The sequence below is a fragment of the Athene cunicularia genome (assembly GCF_003259725.1).
Source record: "Athene cunicularia isolate RWA chromosome 2 unlocalized genomic scaffold, athCun1 chr2_part1, whole genome shotgun sequence".
In the NCBI taxonomy this organism is placed as follows: Eukaryota; Metazoa; Chordata; class Aves; order Strigiformes; family Strigidae; genus Athene; species Athene cunicularia.
Genome location: NW_020799095.1, coordinates 47,325,098 through 47,349,663, shown reverse-complemented (window position 1 = coordinate 47,349,663; position 24,566 = coordinate 47,325,098). Strand labels below are relative to the sequence as shown.

Genomic DNA, 24,566 nt, shown 5'->3' with positions numbered 1-24,566 from the left:
TTGTGAAGTTTTCTGTGTGAAACAATGGTTTGTGTTTGCTGATTCTAATGGAGGATCATTTGCATCACCGTGTTTGTCTCAGAATCACTTGTGGTTGATGTCAACTAATGGACAGTGAACCATAACCAGAAAGTGCAATAAGCTCCGTAATTAGCAGTCGTAATTTGTCTCCATGAGAATCTTAAATTAAAACAGTCAAAAGATATATCAGAATCAATAGAGTTCTTCATCAGTGGATGACACAATCTAGTTATGTATTGTATGACTTTGTTTTGCAGAATCCATTTTTTGAAAATATGAAATGTCTTTCTCAGGCTCGAGTGATTTTCCTTCCAGCTATTACAGTTGAAGTTGCTAGATGTTTTTAGCATGTAAGTAAAGTAATGTTGAATTTTTTCCTTGAATTTTTGGATAAATGTGTTTGTTTTCTCTCTGTAAAACACTGCTTTACTCTAACTTTCTGTGCATGAGTCTACTGTGAGTAATAAATAGAGAGGCTATTGAATAGATCAGTATACAAATTTCAGAATCAGGTTTACAGATATATCAGTTGATGATAGTGACTTATTTGTTTGACATTTAAGTTCCATCCCTTCTTGTATCCATCTGGTATCTTGCGTCCATCTTGTAATTTTAGCCAAATATAGACATAGTATCTTAAAGATGCAGGTTTATCTTAAAGGGGGGTGTAGTGAGAAAGATTAGGTTTTTAATGATCTGAAATTCAGCCTTCTGACATATTTTAGGGTGTCCCTGGTCAGTAAACTATTGAGGGAAGGTCCCAGTCAGATAGGAGAAGGAGGGAAATTGTGCTGAATTTGTTACCAACTTAAATAGCAGTCTCATTCCTATAAATGGGAAAAATAGGAAGACCAACTTTGTGTGAAACCTTCTCCCTGTAAAACAGAAGCACGCATTGTGTGTCTATTATCCTACTGAATATAGGAGATGCAGATTTCTAAGATTATACCACAGAGTGTTTCTCAGTCAACAGAAACTAGCAGAGGATGTGGCTGTATAGAATTTGAGGATAAGAGGGTCATGAACTGTCAAATGCCTTGATATCTTTAATGACTGTATTTATCTGATCAGTAATTTAAAGCAGCATCTAGTGTTTAGAGTTACAGCACAGTCACAAAATGCATTTAATTATGCAAAAATCTGTTTTTTCAGATCTTGACATCTACAAACTCTTAGTCATTAGACTAATGGTGGTGTACTCATGTTACCAAGAAAAAATACTTGTCTTGTGCTCTGCAATAAAAAGGAAAAAGAAGAGTGCTATACTTTGCAGTTAATGGAAGAGACAGATCCATGTCAATAATATGGTGACTAAGTTAACAAAATCAGTAATTCTCTATAACAAACATCTATTTTTTGTTAAACTTCAGCTTTTTTGGTCTTTTTTTCATTATATTGAGGAATAATGAATGAAACTGGGAAGAAAACAATGTTCTTACTGTGAAGCTAGTTTTCTGCCCCCTCCCCAATGCTTTAAGAAACTGCCTTCCTAATAGGAGAAAGTAAATTTTACATAGTAGCACAAGAATACTTGTCTAAATGTTTTGCTGTTAGCTGCAAGTTCTGAGGCTTTCTTTTCACAGCTACAGATAAAAATCTCGTTTTCCATGCCTTCCTATTTTCTTAGTATAGATATTACAGCATGAAAAAAGGGCAGACGAGTGCAACTCAACTCTGTCTTTACTCCCTGTGCCCTGTTTTTCACAGGGACAGATTGATGAAGAAGATACAGCAGAAAAAATTACATCCAGGTAAGGACCTTTTTTTGTATTTAGTGATACTGGCTCTACAGCAGTATAGGTATAGCATTATAAATGTGGCTGCTTTTGACTGTAGCGGATAAAGTGCCATTGTAGAAAGATGCTTTACTGATCTTTAAAATTCTGTTCTCTTAATTGAACTTGTCTCGAACATGCTATTGCTTTCTGGAAAAATAACTTACACTGGAACTTAAAATGGTTTATAGTTGCTTACCTCACGAAACACTTAGCCTTTTATTTCTTTAAAACCATCTGTAGTTGTTTCCTTTGCTGATGATACCTATCAAGCAAAGTGTTTGATCACAATTGTTTTTCTGTTTGCGTGCATTAGGGCTGCCTGGCTTTTAAGGACAGTGTAGTTCCTTCAGTAGAATTCTTACAGCAAAACTCACGGTAACTCTCTTATCATCAGGAAAGACTATAGGAAAGGTTTTGAATCTACCCAATAAAAAGTAAAAAAATTTTGGATGGTAATGGGTTCTGTTGATGTAACTGTAAGAGAAATAACTGTACTTAGTAATAGGGCTTACCATTAATGTATACCTGTTACTATCCAATCCCTGCTGCTGCAGGCTTTATACATAACTTATATTTAAATAAATATAAGTGATTTATGTTATGAGGATAAATGTTGTAGTTTTTATTTAGGTCAGAGAAGGTTTGTATGTTTTAGCGGAAGTTATAGCATAATTGATATTTGATAACCAATTATGCTATAACAATATACATAAGTGATAATTGAATGTATTTTGGGCTTTGATCTTGTAAGAGATAATATATTTGACTTTGAGATTTTGTCTTTGTAGGATATAATCAACATAAATCATAGCCTAGGAATAATAAAAAACAGAATTTAAGGAATGGAAAACAGTAATATGTAGGTCTAATTTCTAACCAAAAGCTTTTAATGAAGCACAGATTTTGTGCCAATATTTAATGTATGCCAGAAAGTTCAGCTTGTTAAAACCTCAGAATGAAACGTGTAACAGGACAGCTTTTGCTTTCATATGATTTTACATATAAATTTATTATTGAACAAAAAACCCTCTTTGCTTTTAATGAATGTAACTGATTTTAGCAGAACGAAAATAATTGTTTGATATTTAGGGGATTATTCTTCAAAAGTATCACTCACACACTTTTTCCTTTTTTACAGTCTTCCTAGTGAGATCACAAAATCATTTGCTGCTGTCAGAAGAGCAACCAAGCTCCTCCCTCCATCCCTCCCCCAGGCATCCCAATACAAAAGAAAACTTTCTGCATGGGAGCTAGCTAGGTAGATAGGATGTTCTTTTGGACGGGGTGGTGAATGTGAGAAAATGAAGACTTTCTATCTCTTTGAAGATACAAGCTAACCAAAAATAGCTTTAAGAAACCATTGTGAAGGTGTTTTATTTTGAAGGGGATGTTGTAAGTATTTTGGTTTTGATAAATATTTGTATACTGTGAGAAATTTCAATTACTAATGTGCTTAATTTAAATCTATATGCTTGATCAAATATTCAGGGATATATGTATACATGTGTGTATATATATGTATATATATGTGCACACATGCTTTTATGTCTTAGATGTGGTTTTATTTTAGGTACAGGTAGCATGTACATGAGAAAATGTGCCTTTAATCTAGAACTACTATACTGATTTAAACATGCAGCTATTCCTTTAGTTTACATGTGGCACTACAACATTTTACTAAACATTCATATATTTCTCATACTAATTACTGACTACTTTTGTGGTGTTGGTTTGTTGTGTTGGCTTTATGCACATGAGTCCTCAAACTGGCTTTAGTACTATCTAGTCTGAGTTGTACTTACTTTGAGATCGTGTAATTACTTTACCTACACAAATCTAGAATGTTTTTCTTACAAAAACTCTGGTGAGTGATTTTTTTTTCAGGATGTTTAAGCAATGCACAGTCTAGTCTGTTGCATACATTTCTGACTTTGGAGGCAATGAGTGAATAGATTTTATTATATTATATTGATATTGTGAATAGCTTTTTATATTACATCTGATTAAAAAAACCTCCACCTGTAGATATTGATCCAAACACAAAATGTTTTTGGTGGGGGTGGCAGGGAGTGGGGGACAAAGCGCTAGGTGGAAGAAATGGCCAAGTATTTTAGAAACAGGAGTAGACCAATAAAATTTCCAGGTTTGATTTTCAAAATGACTAAAATAAATCTGTTAAATCTGTTGATTAATATTGGTAGTAAATAGAAGAAAATGGTGATCAGAAAGCAGAAGTGTTTTATCTTTATTCAAACCAAGCAGATGATAGCAATAGCTTTTTACAAGGCATTGTATAACACAGAAAAGAGAGTATTCCCAGCCTGTTTCTTAAGGTGTTACTGTGAGCTACTTTCTCATTTTTTTCTTAATCCAGATGAACAGGTGAACATTATTTCAGTTCATCTGTTTCAAAAATATTTGAGCTACATATAAAAAACAGTGGTTTGATTTCTTTTTTATTAATCTTTTATGTGGAATATAAGTTATTATTTTTAATTGTGGGCATTCATTACAGTATACACATCTAGTGCATCCATGTGATTCTGAACTATAGATGCTTATAATACTCAGTTTTCAGATTGGTGCTTCCTATTGTACATGGTGAACTGACTGAATGTAAAGTTTGAAGTCTGCAATAGCTGATGCAGACCATTGGTTTTGCTGACATATAGTTCTCCTCTTGTGGGTCATACGGGAGAGTGTTAGAAGTCTCTGCTTAACAGCAAGGAAGGTTTTAGTGGCTGTGGAATGATTCCATGCAAGATTGATTGATTGACTATACCTACCACTAGCTATCCCCCGATTATAATGGGGGTTAGGGTGCCTTGTTCACATGCAGGACATCAACAAAGATGTTTTTATAGACTGTATCCATCCATAACATCTTTGTGTTTCTGTATATCTGGCCTTTGTGTTAATACAAATTTGTTTATTTTTAAGGTACTGAAAAGGCTATTGATTTTGCTGATATAGCTGAAAAAGCCATCTTGTTCCATGAACCAAAACTGGTTGTGATGTATGCTTTTAAGTGTGGTTAAGTACTCCTTCATGAAGTGCTTGGAAATATCTGGTTCTGCATGTTTTGTAATTATCATTGTCTCAACTGTGTATAAGATTTATTAAAATTTGATTTTGCAAATGCCCACTTAAAATGAGTTTTGATAAATGCACATATTGGTCAAAACAATATTTTTGGAAATACTGTGGATAAGTACTGAAAAAGGAACAGGGTGCTGACTAATAATTCCAGCCAATGGTGGTGAATCTCATGGTAAGTATCACTACATGTTTTATTCTTTTTTTTTTTTTAAATTAATTTTAAGGTATTTCTTGACCTATGTTAAGCATATAGCTATTTGATTTTGTGCTTTTAAACAAAATCCCACCACAGGGTCACATTTTTATTCTTTATTCCCATGTGAAAGAATCTACTAAATGCATACTAAAACCAAAACAAACCAAACAGTTTACCCTTTATTTTTTCTGATTCAATAAAAATATGTTGCGATTCAGAATTGGTTATAATACATGCAAGAACTGCATTGAAACATGAATAAGGACATTTTTCTATTTATGTTGCTACTAGTTTTCCTATCTTCTACTTAGGAAACTCCTCAACCCCTTACTGACTTTGATAGTGTTTTACTGAGCAGTTCTGTTAGTTTAAATTACTCTCTTATGGACCTTGAATATCTTATGGTAAATAGTTTGATTGCTTTTACCTTGCTGCATGTAAAAGGAAACCTCACATGGTTTTAGGGAGCTGAAAGGAGTTCTGAAATTCACATAGGTGGAACCAAATTGAGGAATTGCATTTAGGGATTGCATTTGTATTTTGTTTTTCATTCTAAAAGTCTAAATCTGTTAGTTATTGACTCTGATGATTAGTCATTACCCCAGTGAGCATTTTGTAACTTGTGTCTGTGAAACACTCTATTAATAGACACTTTTTTTTTTTTTGTCAGTACTTTGCTATTGTAGAGAAAATTGTCCTAAAAGACAGCTTTTATCTTAAAAAATTTGTATAGATAATTGTACTATAGTAGTACCCATGTGTCCATTTTATTTAATGGTTTGTTGCTCATCCATTTCTAATACTTTGCAGATCATTTCTTCAGTAAATTTCATCAGTATATCTGGAATTCCGTGCGTTTTGACATAAAAAGATTCTGTGTCATTTTCACAGTACCCAAAGTCAGCCTTAAGTCAGTTAGACTAACCTGAACCCATGGCTAGCTATATACACTGAATTCAGTTCATCTTTCAAGATGAGAAATAAAAGTAATTTCTACTTCAATTAAAAAAAAAGAAAAAGGTGAATTTAAAGACATATTTTGTATTCCTGATACTGTAGAGAGTGGTCCTTTAGTAACTGAGGGTCCCACCAGTGCATTTGTGTCTGTTACTGATGGATCACTCTCTACAATAGGACCAGAGATATCAAAATCTGTTGTAGGATTTGCAATTCTTAATTTAATTTAAAAGGAAATTTCTTACATATCCTGTACAGGAGATTAACAGATCTGGACTCTAGCCTTGTATTTGCATTCAGCAGCATGCTTTAGGTGCTGTATTGTTAGGATTTCTGCACACTAACTTGTATTTACACACCCAAGTTTGTTCTTCCAGTTTCTAGAAGAGATCCCATTCAGTAGTACTTTATCTTCCTTCTGACAACACTTTTTCTGTAGCTTCTGTCCCAGAATCGTTTACTAGGGACACTTTTCTATCCAATGCAAAGACTGAAATTATTTCTAAGGGTAACACTTTACCTTAGTATCTTAACTTGAAAATTCAGCTAGTTCAGCAGCATATAATGAGGTGGCTGCGTTTAGCTGAGCTTCGGGAATTTCGAGTAGTCACTCTGTCTTTTCAAAATTTTTTAGTAATCTGTATCACGAGGATTTTTTCAGTTGCTTCTTGGCATCCTTTTTCCTTACCTAAGTCACAATCTTTAAATGCTTGGCAGTTGATGAAAGGCTAGAAGGTCTGTTGTTTCATGTGGGCACAAGTACATTGCTGGCACATTATCTTCTGAAGGAATCCTTTCACATTGTCTGTGAATTTTTGTCCAATTGACTTCTAGTCACTGCTGCTGAAGGGAATGTGTAGGGTTTTTTTGCTCTTGATCACTGCTTTTGACAGATTCAGCCTTCATTTTTTTTTTAAATTCAGCTTCCAAGTCCTTAATACTAAACCAATGTTTGTATTTTCTAAAACCGGTTTCTTTGCTTCATTAATTACGCTCAGTGTAGTTACCTAAAAGCTCAGTCTCTCTGTTGTCCTTAGAACTGCTTTAGAGATGAAATTAATCTTCTTAGAATTATTAAAAATTGGAAAGAAAAGAGCATGTTGGTTCTCACCTTGTCTGTTGAGTTTTTGATTGGAAATGGGTGTGTATGGTTTTGCAAAGTAACAGTTCTTCAATTATATACTTCCAATTGGTTTCCATGGTAAATTTTGATCTCTGAGTTGTGGTCCCTGATCAGACCTGAACTTGCTAGTAAAGTCCCAGAGGAGGAAAAAACACAGCCAAATCCCCTAAATCAAAACAAAATCATTGCGCAGTCATTCTGGCTCCAGGTAGTTACATATTCTTTTTTAAAGAAATATATCTATGCATTTAAAGAAGAGAGCAGTAATTACAAGAGAGTTTTGATTCTCTAACATGGTCCACGTGTGTGCTTACAGAACTGAAGTAGCACAGCTGGACCTCAGGCAATCAAAAATGCAGCGTATTTTCAAGACTCATTGGTGACCAAAAGTGTTTGTTAGATGGGAAGAGTTGCTTTTGACATGAGTCACAAAGGACAAGTCATCCTGTAGTGGGTCAAAATTTTCTTTTGTGGATGAGAACTGCAGCCATGTAAATTACTGTCATCTACAAGTAATATGGTAAATTCGGGCCAGAAGTCATTAGTAACTGAATATTTATTGTGATTGCCTTAAGTCACTTCAGTGCTTCTCATTACCTTGCCACCCTTCCCCTTTGTCAGTGATTTGAGCTCAAGCAGAATAATTGAAAATAAATTCTTGAAGGTACTCTTCTAATCCCCAGAAGAATTGCAGTATTTGTGAATATGTGAGAAGGTGAAATTGCTTCATCATATTCACCTTTTCCAGGCTGGTATGGGAGGCAGAATTGACCCACACCTGTCATCATGAATAAACATCAATGACTTGGATCAAAATCTGAATACTTAATAGTAATTATATTTGTTTCCTCTGATATCTTGGAAAGAGTAGTTATTAAACAAATAGACATAACCAAGATCTCCAGAAACAGCAGTCACTGGTGCAGAGCCACAAAGCATTAAGGCTCCTGCAAAATTCTAGGAGAGACTAATCTTCCTATTGACTTGTAGTTGTGAGGAGGGTGATACCAGATTTACTTGATTATTTGGTTTGTAGTTGTCTTTTATGGTGTCTTTAGATTGTTTAAATTCTGTATAATGGTGGGTATGGAGCTATATGAGGGTTGATCAGTGGTCTAATCACCTCCTAGTGAAGTTTATTCTGAGGAAGTGCAGGTCCCTGTTTCTTCTAAACACATAGAACAGGGGTGGTCACAAGGTCATTTAGGATAGTGGCTATCCCAGTTCTATCACTGGTGTTACTGTAATTTTTTGAGAACTGTGTACTGAATGATTCTTAATCACCAAGTCTTGTGAAAATATGCAGGATTTTTTATCAGCAAAGTTAGTGAAATAGTATCAGGCAGCACTCTACACTTTGTAGTGTTCTGCATCATACATATATATGTATGTATGTATGCTTGTGCTAAGACATTAATTTCAACAGATGTATTATAAAACCTTCAGGAAATCTGGAGATATATTTGAAACTCAGATGTTTACCAGACACTGCATCTTGGTTTTGGCCTAGGTTTATAAAAGTTTGTAATATAGTTTGTTAGTTAATGTCAATGCAAATATTCTTTCATCAAACCACATATGGTAAAGACTTAGTTGCGGCCTCATTCTCAGTTTACTACTCAAAAAAAATTAGAAAAAAACCCTCATGAGCAGACATTTCCAGCCATAAGTAAATGTCACAAGGGAAGGAGTTAAGAGTCTGAAGAACAGGAAGAGCAAAGTAAAAACATGACTAACAAATCAGCAGAATCTGACAAAAACATGATCTAACGAATCAGAGAAGAGCAAAGCTCAAGACCAGTAAGGTAAAACCTGCCATTTCTTGTGTTGTTTTTACTAGAAGCCATAAGTATCTCCCTGAATGTACTCAAAACTCAGCTGGACAAAGCCTTGAGCCAAATTCAGTGTTGGCCTTGCTTTGAGCAGGGGAAGGATTTGATGAGCCTCAGGATCCTTACCAGTTAGACCGTTTTGTGATCCCATGTAAGCAGGAGGGGTGGTAGATATGGAACTAGCTTCTGTTTTCAAGAAGTACGGAGGTACAGTAACTAAGATGCAAGGCTGCTGATAATATAGGCTGCTATAGAGAAAAACAATTGTTCTGGTAGAGAAGTGATTTTGTCACTTGCTAGCTGGAAAGGCAAAGGAAACTATCTCTTCTGCAACCTGAATTATACAGGGTAGATCCAGAATCAATTGTTGATCTTTTTTGGGTTTGTTTCTTCTTCTAAATTAATGTGATTCTAGTTAGTTTTTCTTTATATCCTGGAGAGCACCAAACACAGCATAGCCCGCTGGTCAAAAGAGGTGATTATCCCGTTGTATTCAGAGTTGGTCTGGCCTCACCTGGAGTACTGTGTGCAGTTTGGGGCCCCACAATTTAAGAAGGATGTTCAGATCCTTTAATGTGTCCAGAGGAGGGCAACAAAGCTGGTGAGAGGGCTGAAAGGAATGTCCTGTGAGGAGCAGCTAAGGACTTTGGCCAGGTTGGATGGGACTTTGAACAATCTGGTCTACTATAAGGTGTCCCTGCCAATGGCAGAGGGGTTGGAACTAGATGATCTTTAAGGTCCCTTCCAACCCAAACCATTCCATGATTCTATGATTGTCTCATTTGGAGAAAAGGAGGCTGGGGGGCAATCTTATTGCTCTCTACAGCTTCCTGAGGAGGGGAAGTGGAGAGGGAGGTGCTGAGCTCTTCTCCCTGGAATCTAGTGATTGGACGTGTAAGAACCGTTCAAAGCTGCACCAGGGGAGGTTTAGGCTGGACATTAGGAAGCATTTCTTTACCAAGAGTGTGGTCAAACACTGTAACAGGCTTCCTAGAGAGGTGGTTGATGCTCCAAGCCTTGTCAGTGTTTAAGAGGCATTTGGACAATGCACTTAATAACATGCTTTAGGTTTTGATCAGCCCTGAAATGGTTGGGCAGTTGGACAACAGATGATTGTTGTAGGTCCCTTCCAACTGAAATAATGTATTCTGTTCTATTCTATGCTATTCTTATTCTGTTCTGTTCTAATTTTCATACAAGGTTTCACAGAAGGAAGAAATAATTTATGTAATTGGTATTAGTTTTAAGTTGTTTGTTATTTCTGTTATTTTCTAACTGTCAATAGTTTTCTCTTTTAAGTTACTTCTAGCACAGAAACAAACATATAGAAGGAAAAATGGATCCCTTGTTTTGGCCATCGGAAACTAACAGCTTCCGACGTTTCACCCCCGAGTCCTTGGCAGCAATTGAGGAAAGAATTGCTAAGAAAAAACAGCAGCAAGCCAAAGTTAGTGGGAAGTATAAGGATCAAGGAGTTGAAGAAGATAAACTTACTCCTCAGCTTGATCTGAAAACCTGCAAAAAACTTCCATCTCTGTATGGAGATCTTCCTGTGGAGCTCATTGGGGAACCCCTGGAAGATGTTGATCCATACTACAGTGATCACAAGGTTAAAACTTTCAAACGCATTTTTTAAATTTAATTTTGTCTGCTGAACACTTAAAGAGACAGTAAAAGCTCTATTCAAGGAGATGCTGATTTTTGATTATTCTGTATACAGAACTTTGAACATTACTAGCGTTTTTTGGGGCAGGAGGGCTAAGGTATGCTTCACGTTATGTAATGAAAAGGTATTTTAAGTTCCAGTAAGCAATCAGAATTAATTATGAAAACATGATACACTTTGATAGGAAAAATATTCTGGGATAACTGATGCTTTGTTTTCCAAAGCAGTTTCGATAATGTCTGTGGGGTTGAACTCACTGTGGTATAACAGTGCCTGTCAAACAGTAGATCACGCTGGAATTGCTGATTTATTGCAGATGCTTTTGCTGAATAACAAATATACAAATTAAGGGAGACATATTTGAGATCTTTCCAGTACTATGTGTAGCAAAATAATATATTTTCATTATAGTAAACTAATTTTCTGTTATTTTATGTCACATCATCTTTTTTATTGTACCATATCTATATTGGATATACTCCATGCTATTGCAAAGTAATTTGTGTCATTGCCTATAGGAGTATCTAAAGTAGATGCTCTAGGAATCCCTTCTAAAGGAAATGTCTATTGTATGATTGCTTACTGTTGAGGGGAACTTGGACCTGAAGAGCATAAGGTTCCATCCAGTCCTGTGTTGCTGTCTTTTATTTATACCAGCAAGTCACTAGAATATAATAGTTTAATCAGAGAACATGAAGAAAGCTTTGTTCTTCCAAAGGTTTTTTTTCTGAAAGTAATCAAAGTTATATTCTTAATGAAGAGAAACTAAGGCTGATTCAGTTGAAAAAAATTACATAAAAGTTAGTGAATGTTTTTTATTTAAGAGATTTCATTTTTACTTCATGTGGCAAAAGTACTGAGCTGCATGAACTTAAGGTAGCTTAGGAAGAATTTACAGTGTTACTTGATAATTTAGAGATATTTCAAAATTAAAATTTTTGCATGAGATTCTGGCAGTCCTACCCAATCTGTATTTTGTAAATAATCTTTTGTTAGCCTATAAAACTATACAAGAGTAAGGTACTTTTAAGAATGATAAATACCATTGTTGCAGTCCCAGAATAGTATCCTCTAATTACTTTGACCAAGTGAACATGGTCACTTGCTCTTCAAATTCATTCCCATTGCTACTACTTCTTCACAGTCAATAATGAACTTTTATATAGCTGGTGTCTTTCTTTCAAAACATAGTATCATCAGGTCACAGCTCTAAGTAAGAATACAGGAAATCTTTACTCATAATCACAGTTAGATATTGTTCTTGATGCAGATTTGAAAATGTAAACATTTAATTTTTGGGGGAAAATTTTGTTTCATTAAAATATTTCATATACTATGAATCTTTTTTTTATAGACTTTTATGGTGATAAATAAAAGGAGGACTATTTTCCGGTTTGCAGCCACACCTGCTTTGTGTATAGTTGGTCCTTTTAATCCTGTCAGAAAAGCAGCAATTAAAATTCTGACCCATTCATATCCTTTTATTGGTTTCCCTTATTTCATTTTCAATAGATACTGTACCATTTTCTGTCATTTTGTTCCTCTATTCATATTAATGTTAATGTAAGCTCATGTGGCTGTGATAGAGATTTTTAAAAAGTTATACTGAATCTTTCTTTTACAACAGTTGAGATATTTACACAGTGTTAGTAGAAGTAAAAATGTCAAAAATCTCATATTTAAAATCAGATTTGCAGATATTGTTATGAAACAACGTTTAGAGGCTACTGTATGATATTTTAGCCCCTTTCCAGAACTTTTTCTAAATTTCTGCTGTGGTGACAAGCTTAATTTTTTTTTTTTTTTTTTTTTTTTTTTTTTTTAAGGCTCCCTAATTATTAAAACATGAAGGATGTGATTTACAGAAATGTTTTGCTGAAAGTGTCTGATATTATCCTAATAAATGTATTTCACACACAAGTTTATAAAGTTCTGAAGAGCACCCATTTTTTATATTTTTGCAAAATTATAAACATAGTTTGAACAATGTAAAAATGTGAAGGATCGCAGGTGCAAAACCATAGTCTAAGTAGTTTCTGCTCTTTCTGCCAAACATCTCTTTTCATTTGTAATTATTAATTTGTAGAAATAGGTCTTTTTATGGGAACATATGGCTGAATTTGAATGTGTATTCATGCTATTAGAAATTACTAAATTCTCTGTTCAGTTTCAAATAAACTCTAAATTTAAGGACAGTGTTTGCTTTTTTTAAAAAAAAAAATGCTTTTATTAGGTGACAAGTGAACTTTCATGAAAGGATGGGGTTTTTTTATGTATGTTTTCATTGCCTGCCACATAAAATTAGAGAGTTTTCTGAACTTGTTGCAGAGCATAGGTGTCTCTTGTAAGAATATTATGTATGAACTCCCAATTTCAAAGAACAATGGTTATTTGTAATTAAGCTTTTCCCTGGGGTTTTCATAGGCTTAAAGCCCTTAGTTATAATGGGGTTGTGGCCCATTTCTCTTTATTCCATGCTTCTGCTGGGAAGAAATGGAGGCTTCACAGAATTACAGAATCATCTAGGTTGGAAAAGACTTTGAAGATGACCTAGTCCAACCGTTAACCTAACACTGACCGTTCTCAACTACACCATATCCCTCAGTGCTATGTCAACCCGACTCTTAAACACCTCCAGGGATGGGGACTCCACCACCTCCCTGGGCAGCCCATTCCAACGCCTAACAACCCCTTCTGGAAAGAAATCCTTCCTAATATCCAGTCTAAACTTTCCCTGGTGCAACTTGAGGCCATTCCCTCTTGTCCTATCGCTTGTTACTTGGTTAAAGAGGCTCATCCCCAGCTCTCTGCAACCTCCTTTCAGGGAGCTGTAGAGGGCCATGAGGTCTCCCCTCAGCCTCCTCTTCTCCAGACTAAACACCCCCAGTTCCCTCAGCTGCTCCTCGTAGGACATGTGCTCCAGACCCTGCACCAGCATTGTTGCCATTCTTTGGACATGCTGAAGTAATTCAATGATTTCAAAGAGGTTTCTAAAGTTTCAAATAACAGTAGACAGCAGAAGACTCAGATTTTGCTCACTACTTTATGTTTCTCATCTATTCTGTCAAATTTATTATGTCCCACTAATGTCCTAACTTCCAAAACTATTGCCACATGCAGATTATACACTTATTTTTAAATCATGAAGGTTACCATATGAACAGAAGTTTGATCTGACATCTGTTTCTTTGGAAAACACATGAAAAGTCCTGAATATATTCAAAACCAAATAATTTGACCAAATCTATATGGGTTTTAGTGTGTAAATCAGCAACTCTTCTGAACTTATTGCTTTATAATATAGCACTTTTTCCTTAACTTATTATTCACAATATTCGTTGGCTTTATTACATGTACTGTGTTACTCAATTGCGTTTCAATGGCTGTAACTAAGCTTCCAGAAGCACTCAGCTGGACTGAGTAAGTATTTCAATTGCCATTTGTTCACTCTTTTTCTAAGGATATAACATGCTGGACTGAAAATTCTAAATAATTTGGTGATCTAATTGTGGGGCTTGAAAATTCTCAGAGAGACCTCTGAGGAAGATTTAGGATTATTATATCACAGTCTTCTGTGGAGCTTCAGTGCCTTTTCTTGGAGGCTTATACCATATGCCCTTTTCTCTACATTGGCTAATTTTACCATCTGGTGTAACATAGAAACTTGCCCCATTTTTCCTTTCAAGGATTAAGTCTTTCAGAGAGACACTGCAGCGGGATTCTAACTTAATATCTCTCATTCTAAGGCAATAACCTGAGTGTCTGTTATGGCCAGCTCATGCAAAAAGGGATAACATTCATTCCATTCTTTCTTACTGTTTCCCAGGGACACCCCAAGTTCAATTGTTCATATTAGGAAGCCATCTACCTATAATGTCTTGTTACCTTTTGTAATTGTGCACTGTATCCAGTGTAACTTGGGTTGATGTTCTAGAATTAAATCTTGAAACTGTGCCTAGAGCCTCAGAGGTTTAATAATTTTAATTCCTCTTATTTTGAGGTAAGCATGGTAATAATGATAGCTTAATAGGATTTCTCTCAGTTCTACAGTATTTGTTAGAAACAGTCTTTGCTGTTATTGTTTTTCCACAATATTGAGGCTTTGAAGTTTTTCAGCCTGCTTTAGAACATAAACACAGTCTTAAAAAAAAATTAAAAATAAATGTGAGCTATCCTTTATTCAGAAATACTATGGTATGCTCATGTGAACATTTATGATTATAGATTTACATGGAAATCTTATTAAAATTCAGGAAGGCATCTTCCCATGATGTTTCTGAAAGTGATGTAACCTGTCCTGTTTTACTTCACATTTTCTACCTTCATCACTGTCCATCTGTTTTTATTTCTATAACTTTAATATACATTTTCCTTTTCAGATATCTTTTTACTGGCATATATACTGGTGAAATATTGGTAAAAATATTAGCAAGAGGATTTGTTTGGAATGAATTTACATTTCTTCGAGATCCATGGAACTGCTTGGACCTTGTAGTTATTGTTGTAATGTAAGTAAAACTCAGTTGCTCTTTTGCACTCAAGGGACAAACATGCAGATAAAATGCTATTTAGTATAGATGAAGTTCTTTAGAGTGGTTGCGATCCTGCCTGCTTAAGAGTTACTGTGATTGAATCACCCTTTGCATATCTGCTTTACATACACAGTTATGGGCTCTGAAATAGCTTTCACTCCTTGGGACAATGATGTTGGAGTTAAAATAGACAGTCTTGTGAAAAGGCCCCTCCAGTGTGCAATTATGGTTAGAGAAGAAAATAGAAAATGAGGACATTTTAGGTAAGAAATAAGCAAAGAAGAAAAACACATAATTATTTCACGGTGTGGCCCATATTTTTCTTCAGGACTATATGTAGTTTTGTTCCTGCTAGCTCAAAAGAAGACAGAATTAAAAAAGATACAGAGAAGAAGTATGCCTTGTGTTCCACTTAATAAGAAACTAAATAGAATAGAACTCATTAAAAAAATACAGAACAGGAGCATGGTTGAAGTCTGTGGCACAGAGCCCAAAAGAGAATAAATAATTTATTTTTTTGTTCTACAATGAGAGTTAAAGGCACTAAATGAAGTTGTCAGATGGCAGAATAAAAAAGAAGGGAGTACTTTTTTCACACTACTTGTAGGCATATTCCCATAGGAGGTTGTGGATGCAAAAAGCTTAGTTGCATTCAGAAGGCTTCTGGACAAAATCGTGGATGAAAACACATTAAAAGTTATTTTTAACACAAAGATACTGTGTCTTGTTCAGGAAGTCCCTGAGCTATAAATTTGCTGGAAGAATTAAATCTGGGAAGTATCACTCCCATGATTTTAAACTCCCTTGTAAGCATCTGTTCTGCGTCATTCTTGAAGACAGATGGATCACTGCTGTGGTCCATTTTAGATCCATATCAAAGCCAACTAGCTAGGTGAACAAGAAATGAAGAAGAAACCAAGTCAAAACTTGCAACGCAAATGCAGAAAGTTAATCTTGAAAATGAAATACCTGCAGCAGTGAACAGATTCACTTATGCCCAGTCTCAGAGCTTTCAAAGCAAATCTCTGTAATTTAGCATTTCTGAATAATTTTCAGTTGTCTTGTTCTAATTAGAGGTGTAATTTAGTTTGGAAGAGACCTCTAGAGATCATGTGGATATCATGCTCCATGCTAAAAGGAGGAATAATATGAATAAGGTTGCTCTGGACCTTGTCCAGTCAAGTTCTGAATTTCTCTAAGCATGGAGATTCAACAGCCTCTCTGAGCACCCCATTCCAACCACACTGTGGGTTTTTTCTCTCAAATTTCTAATTGAAATGTCTTGTTTGGCAACTTACATCTGCTGCCTCTCATCCTTTCATGGTGAGCTTCCAAGAACAGCCTGGCTCCATCTTCTCTAAGCCCTTACCTTGGGCAGCCAAAGGCAGCAATAAGATTCCCGCTCCCTCACCCCATTAGCCTGCTCTTCGTCAGACTTAACAAGTCCAACCCAGCCTAACAATTTTACCATTTAATTGTCTTACTGCCCCCATTAGAGCCCTGGTTGGACCTGCTTCAGAATGTAAAAGTCTTTCTTGCCCTGGAGAGCCCAAAGCTGGACACAGTACTCCAGATTCAGTCTCAGAAATCACTTCCTTCAATGTCTGAGCCAGGCTCCTCAACATATGTGCTGGACTCATGCTAATCTAGCCCAAGATCTGATAGGTGTTCTGTGTCACAAGGGTGTTCTGCTCATTCATGTTAAAATTGTCTGCCATGACCCCAGGTTCTTTTCTGAAAAGCTACTCATTATCCAATCTGCTCTCAGCTCCTACTTGTGGTCATGCAAGGTGCAAGAATTTGCCTTCACTTTTACTGAACTTCATGAGGTTTCTACAGCCCATAACTCCAGTCTGTCAAGCTCACTCTGCAGAGCAGCCTTGTCACCTGGTGTATTGACTGCTCCCCCCTCAGTTTAGTATTTGTGAACTTGCTGAAGGCAAACTCTATTCCTTTCTTCAGGATGATAATGAAATTCTTAAACAATATGGGCCCCAGGACTGACCCCTGAGGGATGCCGCTAGTAGTAACCAGCTGCCAGCTGAACTTTGTCCCTTTGATCGCAGCACATAGATGCATGGATAATATTTCACTTCCACATATTTTGACACTAGACTCAGAGACCTGGGAGGCCTGAGAGCAGACCTCACTGGTAAAGACCAAATCAAAGTAGCATTGAGTAGTTTCAGCTTTTGCATGTCGTTTGTCACTAGGTTCCCTACCTTCTTGAACAAGCCAACAATTTCCGTAGTCATCTTTTCACTACTGGTTTACTTAAAGTAGCCCTTCTTGTTTTTCTTCATATTCCTTGATAGCTTCAACTTCAGCTGAACTTTGTCATTCTTTGCTTCATCCCTGCATGCTTGGCAATGTCTCTTCCCAGAGCTCTCTCTGATTCAACCTTGTGCACACTTCCTTTTTGACTATGAGGTTGGTCAGGAAGTCCCTGTTCAGACGAGCTGGGTTTCTGCCACATCTGCTTGACTTTCTACAGAGTAGAGTATGTTGTTCCTGTGCTTTGAAGAAAATACCCTTGAAGATCAACCAGCTCTTCTGGGGGCCACTTTTCCCTTTGGGGCAATTTCAGATCCCTGAACCCCGAAATCTGCTGTCCTAAAATTTCCAAGAGTTTTATTCTGCTGTTCATCTTACCTGCTTCTCTTGGAGTCTTAAACTCCACCATCTCATGGACTCTGGAAGTCTGCCATTCACTGTCATATCCCTCACTGGTTTTTCCTTATTTGTACATAATAAGTCTTGTACTCAGATGTCATCATGCATATATATATATATATATATATATATATATGTATGTATGTATATGATATGAACAAAGTATTCTTATGGGTAATATATAAGCCACAAAGGAGGTTACACATTGTTAGTCATCAGCAACTATCAAGTAGTTGAACAGCTGTATGAACAATTTCATTTTATGGTCCTACTTCCCTACCCATGCTCCTAATTAGTGTTCAAGCAGATAAAAGTGCTTTGCAGTATAGCATCTCCTTCTAGTTTTTTGGGTCCTACCATGCAACAAATAAAAGTATTTGGAAATTAACTTGACAGTTAAGTGCAGTTATTACTTAAGCTACTTGAGAAATATTTAATCTTACAGGCTAGGGAAAGACATAGTATTTTGATCTATTGCTGACAAAAGTCATGCTTTGAGAGGTAGGTTGCCTAGATCACCTCCAGATGTCCCTTCCAACCAATGTTTCTCATATTCTGTTACTGAAACTTTTTGTTTTAAGGAATTCTGTTACCGGTTATGACCTTGTCATAAGATGAGTCACAGTTCATGTCCATTCTGACATGAAAGAAGTCTTATGAAATATGGGCTAACCTGTTAAAGTGCTATATAGAATGTGCAACTCTTAAAATACTAATTTTCTGATGTTTTCAAGTTGTTGAAATGATTAAATTGAAACTAGTTTCAATACTCAAGTTCTTAGTTGACTGTTAAATAGAAGTTAGAAAGACAGCCATGTAGTACAGAATTAACATATTGTAAACTAAGTTTTCCTCAACTTCCTTCTCCTGAAGTATATACTGTGTAGTTTGGAGATAGCTGCAACATATACTTTCATGTGGTCTAAATCAGATTAGCCTCAGTATGAGAGGGTATGGTTATGTCATTGAAGGTTTTATATTTATTTGGCATTTTGATGGATAAACTCTTAAGAAGTTAAGCATCCAAATCCACACTAAGTAAAAACTTGCTGTGATTCTTTTCAGAGGCACTATTCAAAAGTCTCATTTTTTTAATATCAATACCTAGAAATGGACTTAGATTCCTAACTTTAGAAAACTACATTAGGACATATTTGACCTACTTATTTTCTGTAACTTATTCATTACTATCTGCTCAATATGCATATGCTCTGAAAAGCTAGATCTTTGCATTCAATTATATGGTGCTTTAAATTTTAGGTATGTTACCATGTGTAAAAGTATGAGCAAGGTTTCAGCTCTTCGAACTTTCAGAGTACTGAGGACTTTGAAAGCTATTTCAGTAATACCAGGTAAGGAAAAACATGTCTTACTAATTTTCTATTTGCTTCAGCAGTATGTTATTTCTAATTTCTCTGTTTTTCTTGTCTTCAGTCTTCTGGTTACTTTTTGACATGGTTAATGGGATCCCAAGGTGTGACTGTTTTGCAGTCTGTAGTAACTCTCAGTACCATCCTAACAGAATAATTTTTACTATCTTCTTCAAAGTGCTTTTGACACAGGAAAATTTTTGTATTTTCTGCTTTTTCTATCCCATCACTAATGTTCAGTTTTACTTAGCCCAGTGCCCTTCTCTGTTTACTTTTGTCTTTCCTGAGTAGCAGACCCTATTCAGTATGTTGTCTTAACATAATATGGTTATACCAATATACTTTTGGTTTCAGATTATACTTAATTAGCTCAATCTTCTATAGTTTATTTCCCAGAATACTGACCACAATATTTCAGAAAGACATTTGTTTGTTTACATCCAATATCTGGATTGAGCACATGACCACATCCAATATCTGGATTGAGCATAATATTTTTCAACAGTATTTTGCATATGCTGTCCAGATATTCACTATCTGTTTTGTGGAGAAATCACTTTATAACGTTTGGGGTTATAAAGTGGGTATGTTTATTCAGCGCTGGGCGCATGGGGGATCACTCCACCACAAGCATGCGCATCGTTTGTAGCTCCCGTCCGGCTTATATGTTACAAAATAGTGCATATTCATAAAACGCCTATACATATACATAGTCTACCCCCGCCTCCCCTTGCTTCTCATGGTAATCAGGTCTCCTCCTCTTCTTCGCTGATGAACTTTTCTCCCTGTCGCTCTGCGCAGCTTCAGTTGTTCTCTGGCTTTCTTCCAGGCCAATGTTTTGGGGTTGTCTGTTTTTCAAAGACTAGGAGGGACTTCTCTTTGGGCTAGGAGTTAATCGCCTAGCAACGTTATCAGTACTTGGTGTGTCTTTTTCGAACAGTCCTATACACCTCCCCTTGTTTTTGCGCAGGCCTTGCACCATCAATCTAAGATTGTTTAGACTCCCTGTCTCATTCCTCCTTTTTCTTCTTACTTAGTAAATTCTTTTATTACTTATTTATTTACTACTTAATCTATTTTCCTTGTACTATAATATGTTAGTACTATCTTACAAATTAGTTAGTTTATTGCTTAAAGCTTGGATTGTGATATAAAGCATCATACATAGCATGTAAGCGTTTTGTAAGTCTCTAGATTCATATGTATATAGTTATAGTAAGGATTAATAAAATTGCTACAGATATTAATAGAGCAACCACTGGGTGAAGGGCTGTGTTTAAGATTCTAGTAGTTGTTGGCGACCATCTGAAGAGTGTATCCTACCAATTATGTTTCCTTTCCTGCTCAACTATCTTTAAGACCTTTTTTATCCTTTTCCTATCATGAAAGGTTGTGAGCAAAGTTTCTTGCCCTTTTTTCTTAACTTCTTCCAGTATCTAGTGTAAGTCTGGGTGTTTTAATAGGCTTTCTATATGACTGACATTTAAGCCTATGGGGACAGGAAGTACCTTTATCCTGAGGCTGCTTTTTAAGAGGGAATGTGTAACCACCGGGGCAGAATAAGTGAAATCACGTCCCAGGATGATGGTGAAATTACAAATACAATATTTTAGATGCTGTATTAATTTCTTCTCTTGCCCATCTATGGTTATTGTGTCACACAGTGTCCTTAAACATGCACATCTTTTTCTGGTATAGACAACAATGGTCCTCAAATCTACATTGGGGAGTGCTTCAAAGTGGCAAATCTTTTGGTCAGTATCTAAGCAGGTATCCTGGGTTAGTAAGGTATTACTTTTACATATAAATCCTTGTTGTTCTTTTATGATACAGGGTTCGAGACCTATTGCTTGCCATTTATTACCAGCATTCATAGCCCAGGTCTTATGTTCAAAGGGGTACAGTAGAGTCCCGTTGTAATTGACTCTAAGACTTATAATGGGGTGTATGGTGATTCATTTTGCATCATGTATTGTTAACACAAAAGTCGTTACTTTATGCATGTCAGGCCTATTGGTGAAGTTGACCATATTCCACCATGATTGTAAGTCAAGCCACAAACTAGGATACCAAATTATGGATTTCAGAGTCTTAAGTGCAAAAACTAATTTGAAAATCTATAAATGTCTATATATCCCATTGTCATAATAGGCATTAACTTTACCATTTGTATGTAATTACAAATATATATTTGATTTTGCTATGGAATTATAACAGGAGTTAAACATAAGAACTTATTTTTTAATGTCAAAACCACCCACCAATACTTTTCCTTTCATATCATTGTGGTTTGAGACTGGAGGGCAACTGAGCACCACACAGCGTTCACTCACCCCTTCTCCCCCAGTGCTAGGAAGGAGAAAATGAATCAAAAGACTCAGGAACTGAGATAAGGATATGGAAGGATGATTCACCCGTTACCTTCATGGACAAAAAAGAGGCTTGTTAGGGGAAGAAAAAACAGACATCACTTTAATTCAAATAGTATGATAACAACACTTAACAGACAGAATGGGACAGTGAGAAGCATTACCAATTCTTAAAACCACCTCCCCCCACCTCTCCCTTCTTTCCAAACTCAGTTTTGTTCCCAATATCTCAACCTCCTTCCCCCAGCAGCACAGGGACAGGGAATGGGGAGTGCAGTTAGATCGCAACTTCTTCCTCCAAGGTGGAGTGGGAATCACTCTTCTGCATTCTTCCATCTGCTCCACATGGTTCCCCTCTTGTGGAAGACAGTCCTCCACAAACTTTCTCCAACATGAACTCTTCCCACGGGCTGCAGCCGTTCCTGGACTGTTCTGGTGTAGGTCCCTCCTGTGTGTTGCAGTCCTCCCAGTGCCAAACTACAACAGTGGGATCTTCTCCTCCCCTCAGAGTTCTGGCCTTCTTTGGGCACAGCCACCTGCTCTGGTGTGGGGTTCCTGGACAGGCTGTAGGCAGATCTCTGCTCCACCATAGACTCCCATGGGTGGCAGGGGGGTGGCCCTGCCATCTCACCACAGGATACAGGGAGGCTCTCTGCTCCAGCAAACCTCCCCCCCCTTCTTCCTCCTCCTCCTCCTTCCTTCCAGGGACCTTGGTGTTCGCATAGGTGTTCTTCTTGTAACTCCTGATGAACAAATCACAGCTCCTTCCCAGGTTCCCCTTCTTAAATATGTTATCACAAAGGCACAGCCACCATTGCTAATTGTGTTGGTCTTGGCCAGAGGTGGGTCTGAGTTGGAGTCATGGGAGCTTCAAGAAGCTTCTCACAGGGGACACTGCTGTAGCCACTCTCCCCAATACCAAAAACCCTGGCACACAAACCCAGCACATATGTTCATCATGGAGTACAGACATCAAATGCAATTGCACTTTTTTCTTATTAAATGCTTCTAGAAAAATCATGGATATCACTCTCTGCCTATGTCATATTTAAAATTCAGTTATTCTGCCAGAATACTGTTCTTCAGTTTGTATATAACTGATTTTCACAGAATCACAGAATGTCTGAGAGATTGGAAGGGACCTCTGAATGCCATCTGGTCCAAATCCCCTGCTCAAGCAGGGCCACCTAGAGCTGGTTGCCCAGGATCGTGTCCAGACAGCTTTTGAATATCTCCAAGGATAGAGACTCCACAACCTCCCTGGGCAATCTGTGTCAGTGCTCGGTCACCCTCACAGTAGAAAAGGGTTTCGTGATGGGAACCTCCCATGTTTCAATTTGTGCCCATGGCCTCTGGTATTGCCTCTGGGCACCACTGAAAAGAGCCTGGCTCATTCCTCTTTGGCCCGTCCCTTCAGGTATTTATACACATTGCTGAGATCCACCCTGAGCCTTCTCTCCTCCAGGCTGAACAATGCCAGCTCTCTCAGACATTTTTCATGGGAGAGGTCAGTAATCCCTTCATCTTCTTTGTGGCCCTTTGCTGGACTCTCTTCAGTATGTCCATATCTGTCTGGTACTGGGAAGCCCAGAACTGGATCCAGTAGTCTAGATGAGGCCCCACTAGTGCTGAGTAGAGGGAAATAATCACCTCCCTTGACCTGCTGGTCATGCTTTGTCTAATGCGGCTCTGGATGCCATTCACTTTATTTGTTGCAAGGCAATATTGGTGGTTCATGTTCAACTTGGTGTCCACCAGAACTCCCAAGTCCTTTTTTGCCAAGCTGCATTCCAGCTGCGTGGTCCCCAGCATATATTTATTGCCTTCCCAGTGTCATAAATGTTCTTTTGCTTTTGAACTGGTGACCTCTGTAAGGCATTGTCTTCTAAGACAGAATACCCTGAGGTCAGCAGAAGCTATCCTTTATTATAATGTGTATTTGGCACAATATAAAGGACCTGCTTAATGTTAATCAAGCACAGAAATCTGTCCATTTTCATCAAAGTTCCTAAGAGTTTTCTTAGATGCCATTTTAATTTAGAATTTTCAAAATAGCAAAATTAGTGTTAGAAGGAAGTAAAAGCCAAATAAGTTATTAGGAAATTTAACTAAAAATCCTTTGCTCATTCCTATGCTTTATTTTACCTCATTTAATACTCTGAAGTTACAAAACAATTTACTACTATTATTTTTAATATACTTGCAACTGTTGTATATTGTCATATGGGAATGCTGCTGCATTCCTCTTCTCATTTTGCGTATTGTTTGATCTTATTTTTCTAGGTCTGAAAGTCATCGTAAATTCACTTATTGAATCCGTTAAGAAACTTAGCGATGTGTTGATCTTGACTGTTTTTTGCTTGAGTGTATTTGCTCTGATAGGCCTCCAGCTTTTTATGGGCAATTTAACATCCAAATGTGTCCTCAGTAATGCTACATACAATGACACGTTATGTAAGGATGCCAAGATATATGTACCAAATGATGAAGGTAAATTTTATTATTTTGTCCCTTTATGTAATCTGTGTATGTCTTGTTTTTTCACAGAGATGTTAAAATATAGTTGCATTTATTTCTCACAAGTAGATATGTCCTTCCATTTGCACAAGCAGCAATATGAAGTCTTTGGGACAACTGAATGTGAGATTAGTTAATCTTGGATTTAGAGAAAGATTAGCAGTTTGTGGGATAGAAGGGAATGAATTTTCTATAAACGTTTGCTTCTTTACTTATGTATATTGCACAGGGATCCTAATTTTAGGGGTACTGCACAGAGAATTATTTTTTCCATTACTTAATTTATATCGTTCAGGGATTTTTATCTACTTCTCACAGAGATTCTTATTTTTACTGGAGGTCAAAATCAAATCTTACATTGTGAGTTGTGCAGTTAATTTTCTTTTTTTCTTTTTACTTTTTTTTTTTTTTTTTTTTTTTTAATCACTAGTGA

The 24,566-nt window shown here is 36.7% G+C and overlaps 2 protein-coding genes and 1 long non-coding RNA gene across 3 annotated transcripts in view; all 3 read left to right on the top strand.

Moving 5' to 3' along the window:
- Positions 1-274: 274 nt before the first annotated feature.
- LOC113476229 lies at positions 275-3,188 on the top strand. Its single transcript, XR_003397681.1, has 3 exons — positions 275-371; positions 1,729-1,772; positions 2,938-3,188. It is a non-coding gene; the product is annotated as an uncharacterized LOC113476229 (long non-coding RNA).
- Positions 3,189-10,323: 7,135 nt separating this feature from the next.
- LOC113476228 (sodium channel protein type 11 subunit alpha-like) lies at positions 10,324-12,251 on the top strand. The gene is made up of 2 exons (XM_026841573.1): positions 10,324-10,615; positions 12,027-12,251. Exons 1-2 carry the CDS (start codon positions 10,343-10,345, stop codon positions 12,237-12,239), a joined length of 486 nt encoding a protein of 161 aa, XP_026697374.1. The 5' UTR covers positions 10,324-10,342; the 3' UTR covers positions 12,240-12,251.
- Positions 12,252-14,007: 1,756 nt separating this feature from the next.
- Positions 14,008-24,566, top strand: part of LOC113476226 (sodium channel protein type 5 subunit alpha-like) — a 46,184-nt gene continuing 35,625 nt past the window's right edge. The window contains exons 1-4 of the mRNA XM_026841567.1: positions 14,008-14,092; positions 15,052-15,180; positions 19,138-19,229; positions 23,900-24,106. Coding sequence (XP_026697368.1) covers positions 14,052-14,092; positions 15,052-15,180; positions 19,138-19,229; positions 23,900-24,106 — 469 coding nt within the window. The 5' untranslated portion in view covers positions 14,008-14,051. The remainder of the gene's footprint in view (positions 14,093-15,051; positions 15,181-19,137; positions 19,230-23,899; positions 24,107-24,566) is intronic.

Excerpts from the sequence above, each read along its gene's own strand:
- LOC113476228 (XM_026841573.1), top strand. The coding sequence starts at position 10,343 with ATGGATCCCTTGTTTTGGCCATCGGAAACTAACAGCTTCCGACGTTTC. Across the intron at positions 10,616-12,026 it reads CATACTACAGTGATCACAAG|ACTTTTATGGTGATAAATAA; the intron begins GTTAAAACTTTC and ends TTTTTTTTATAG.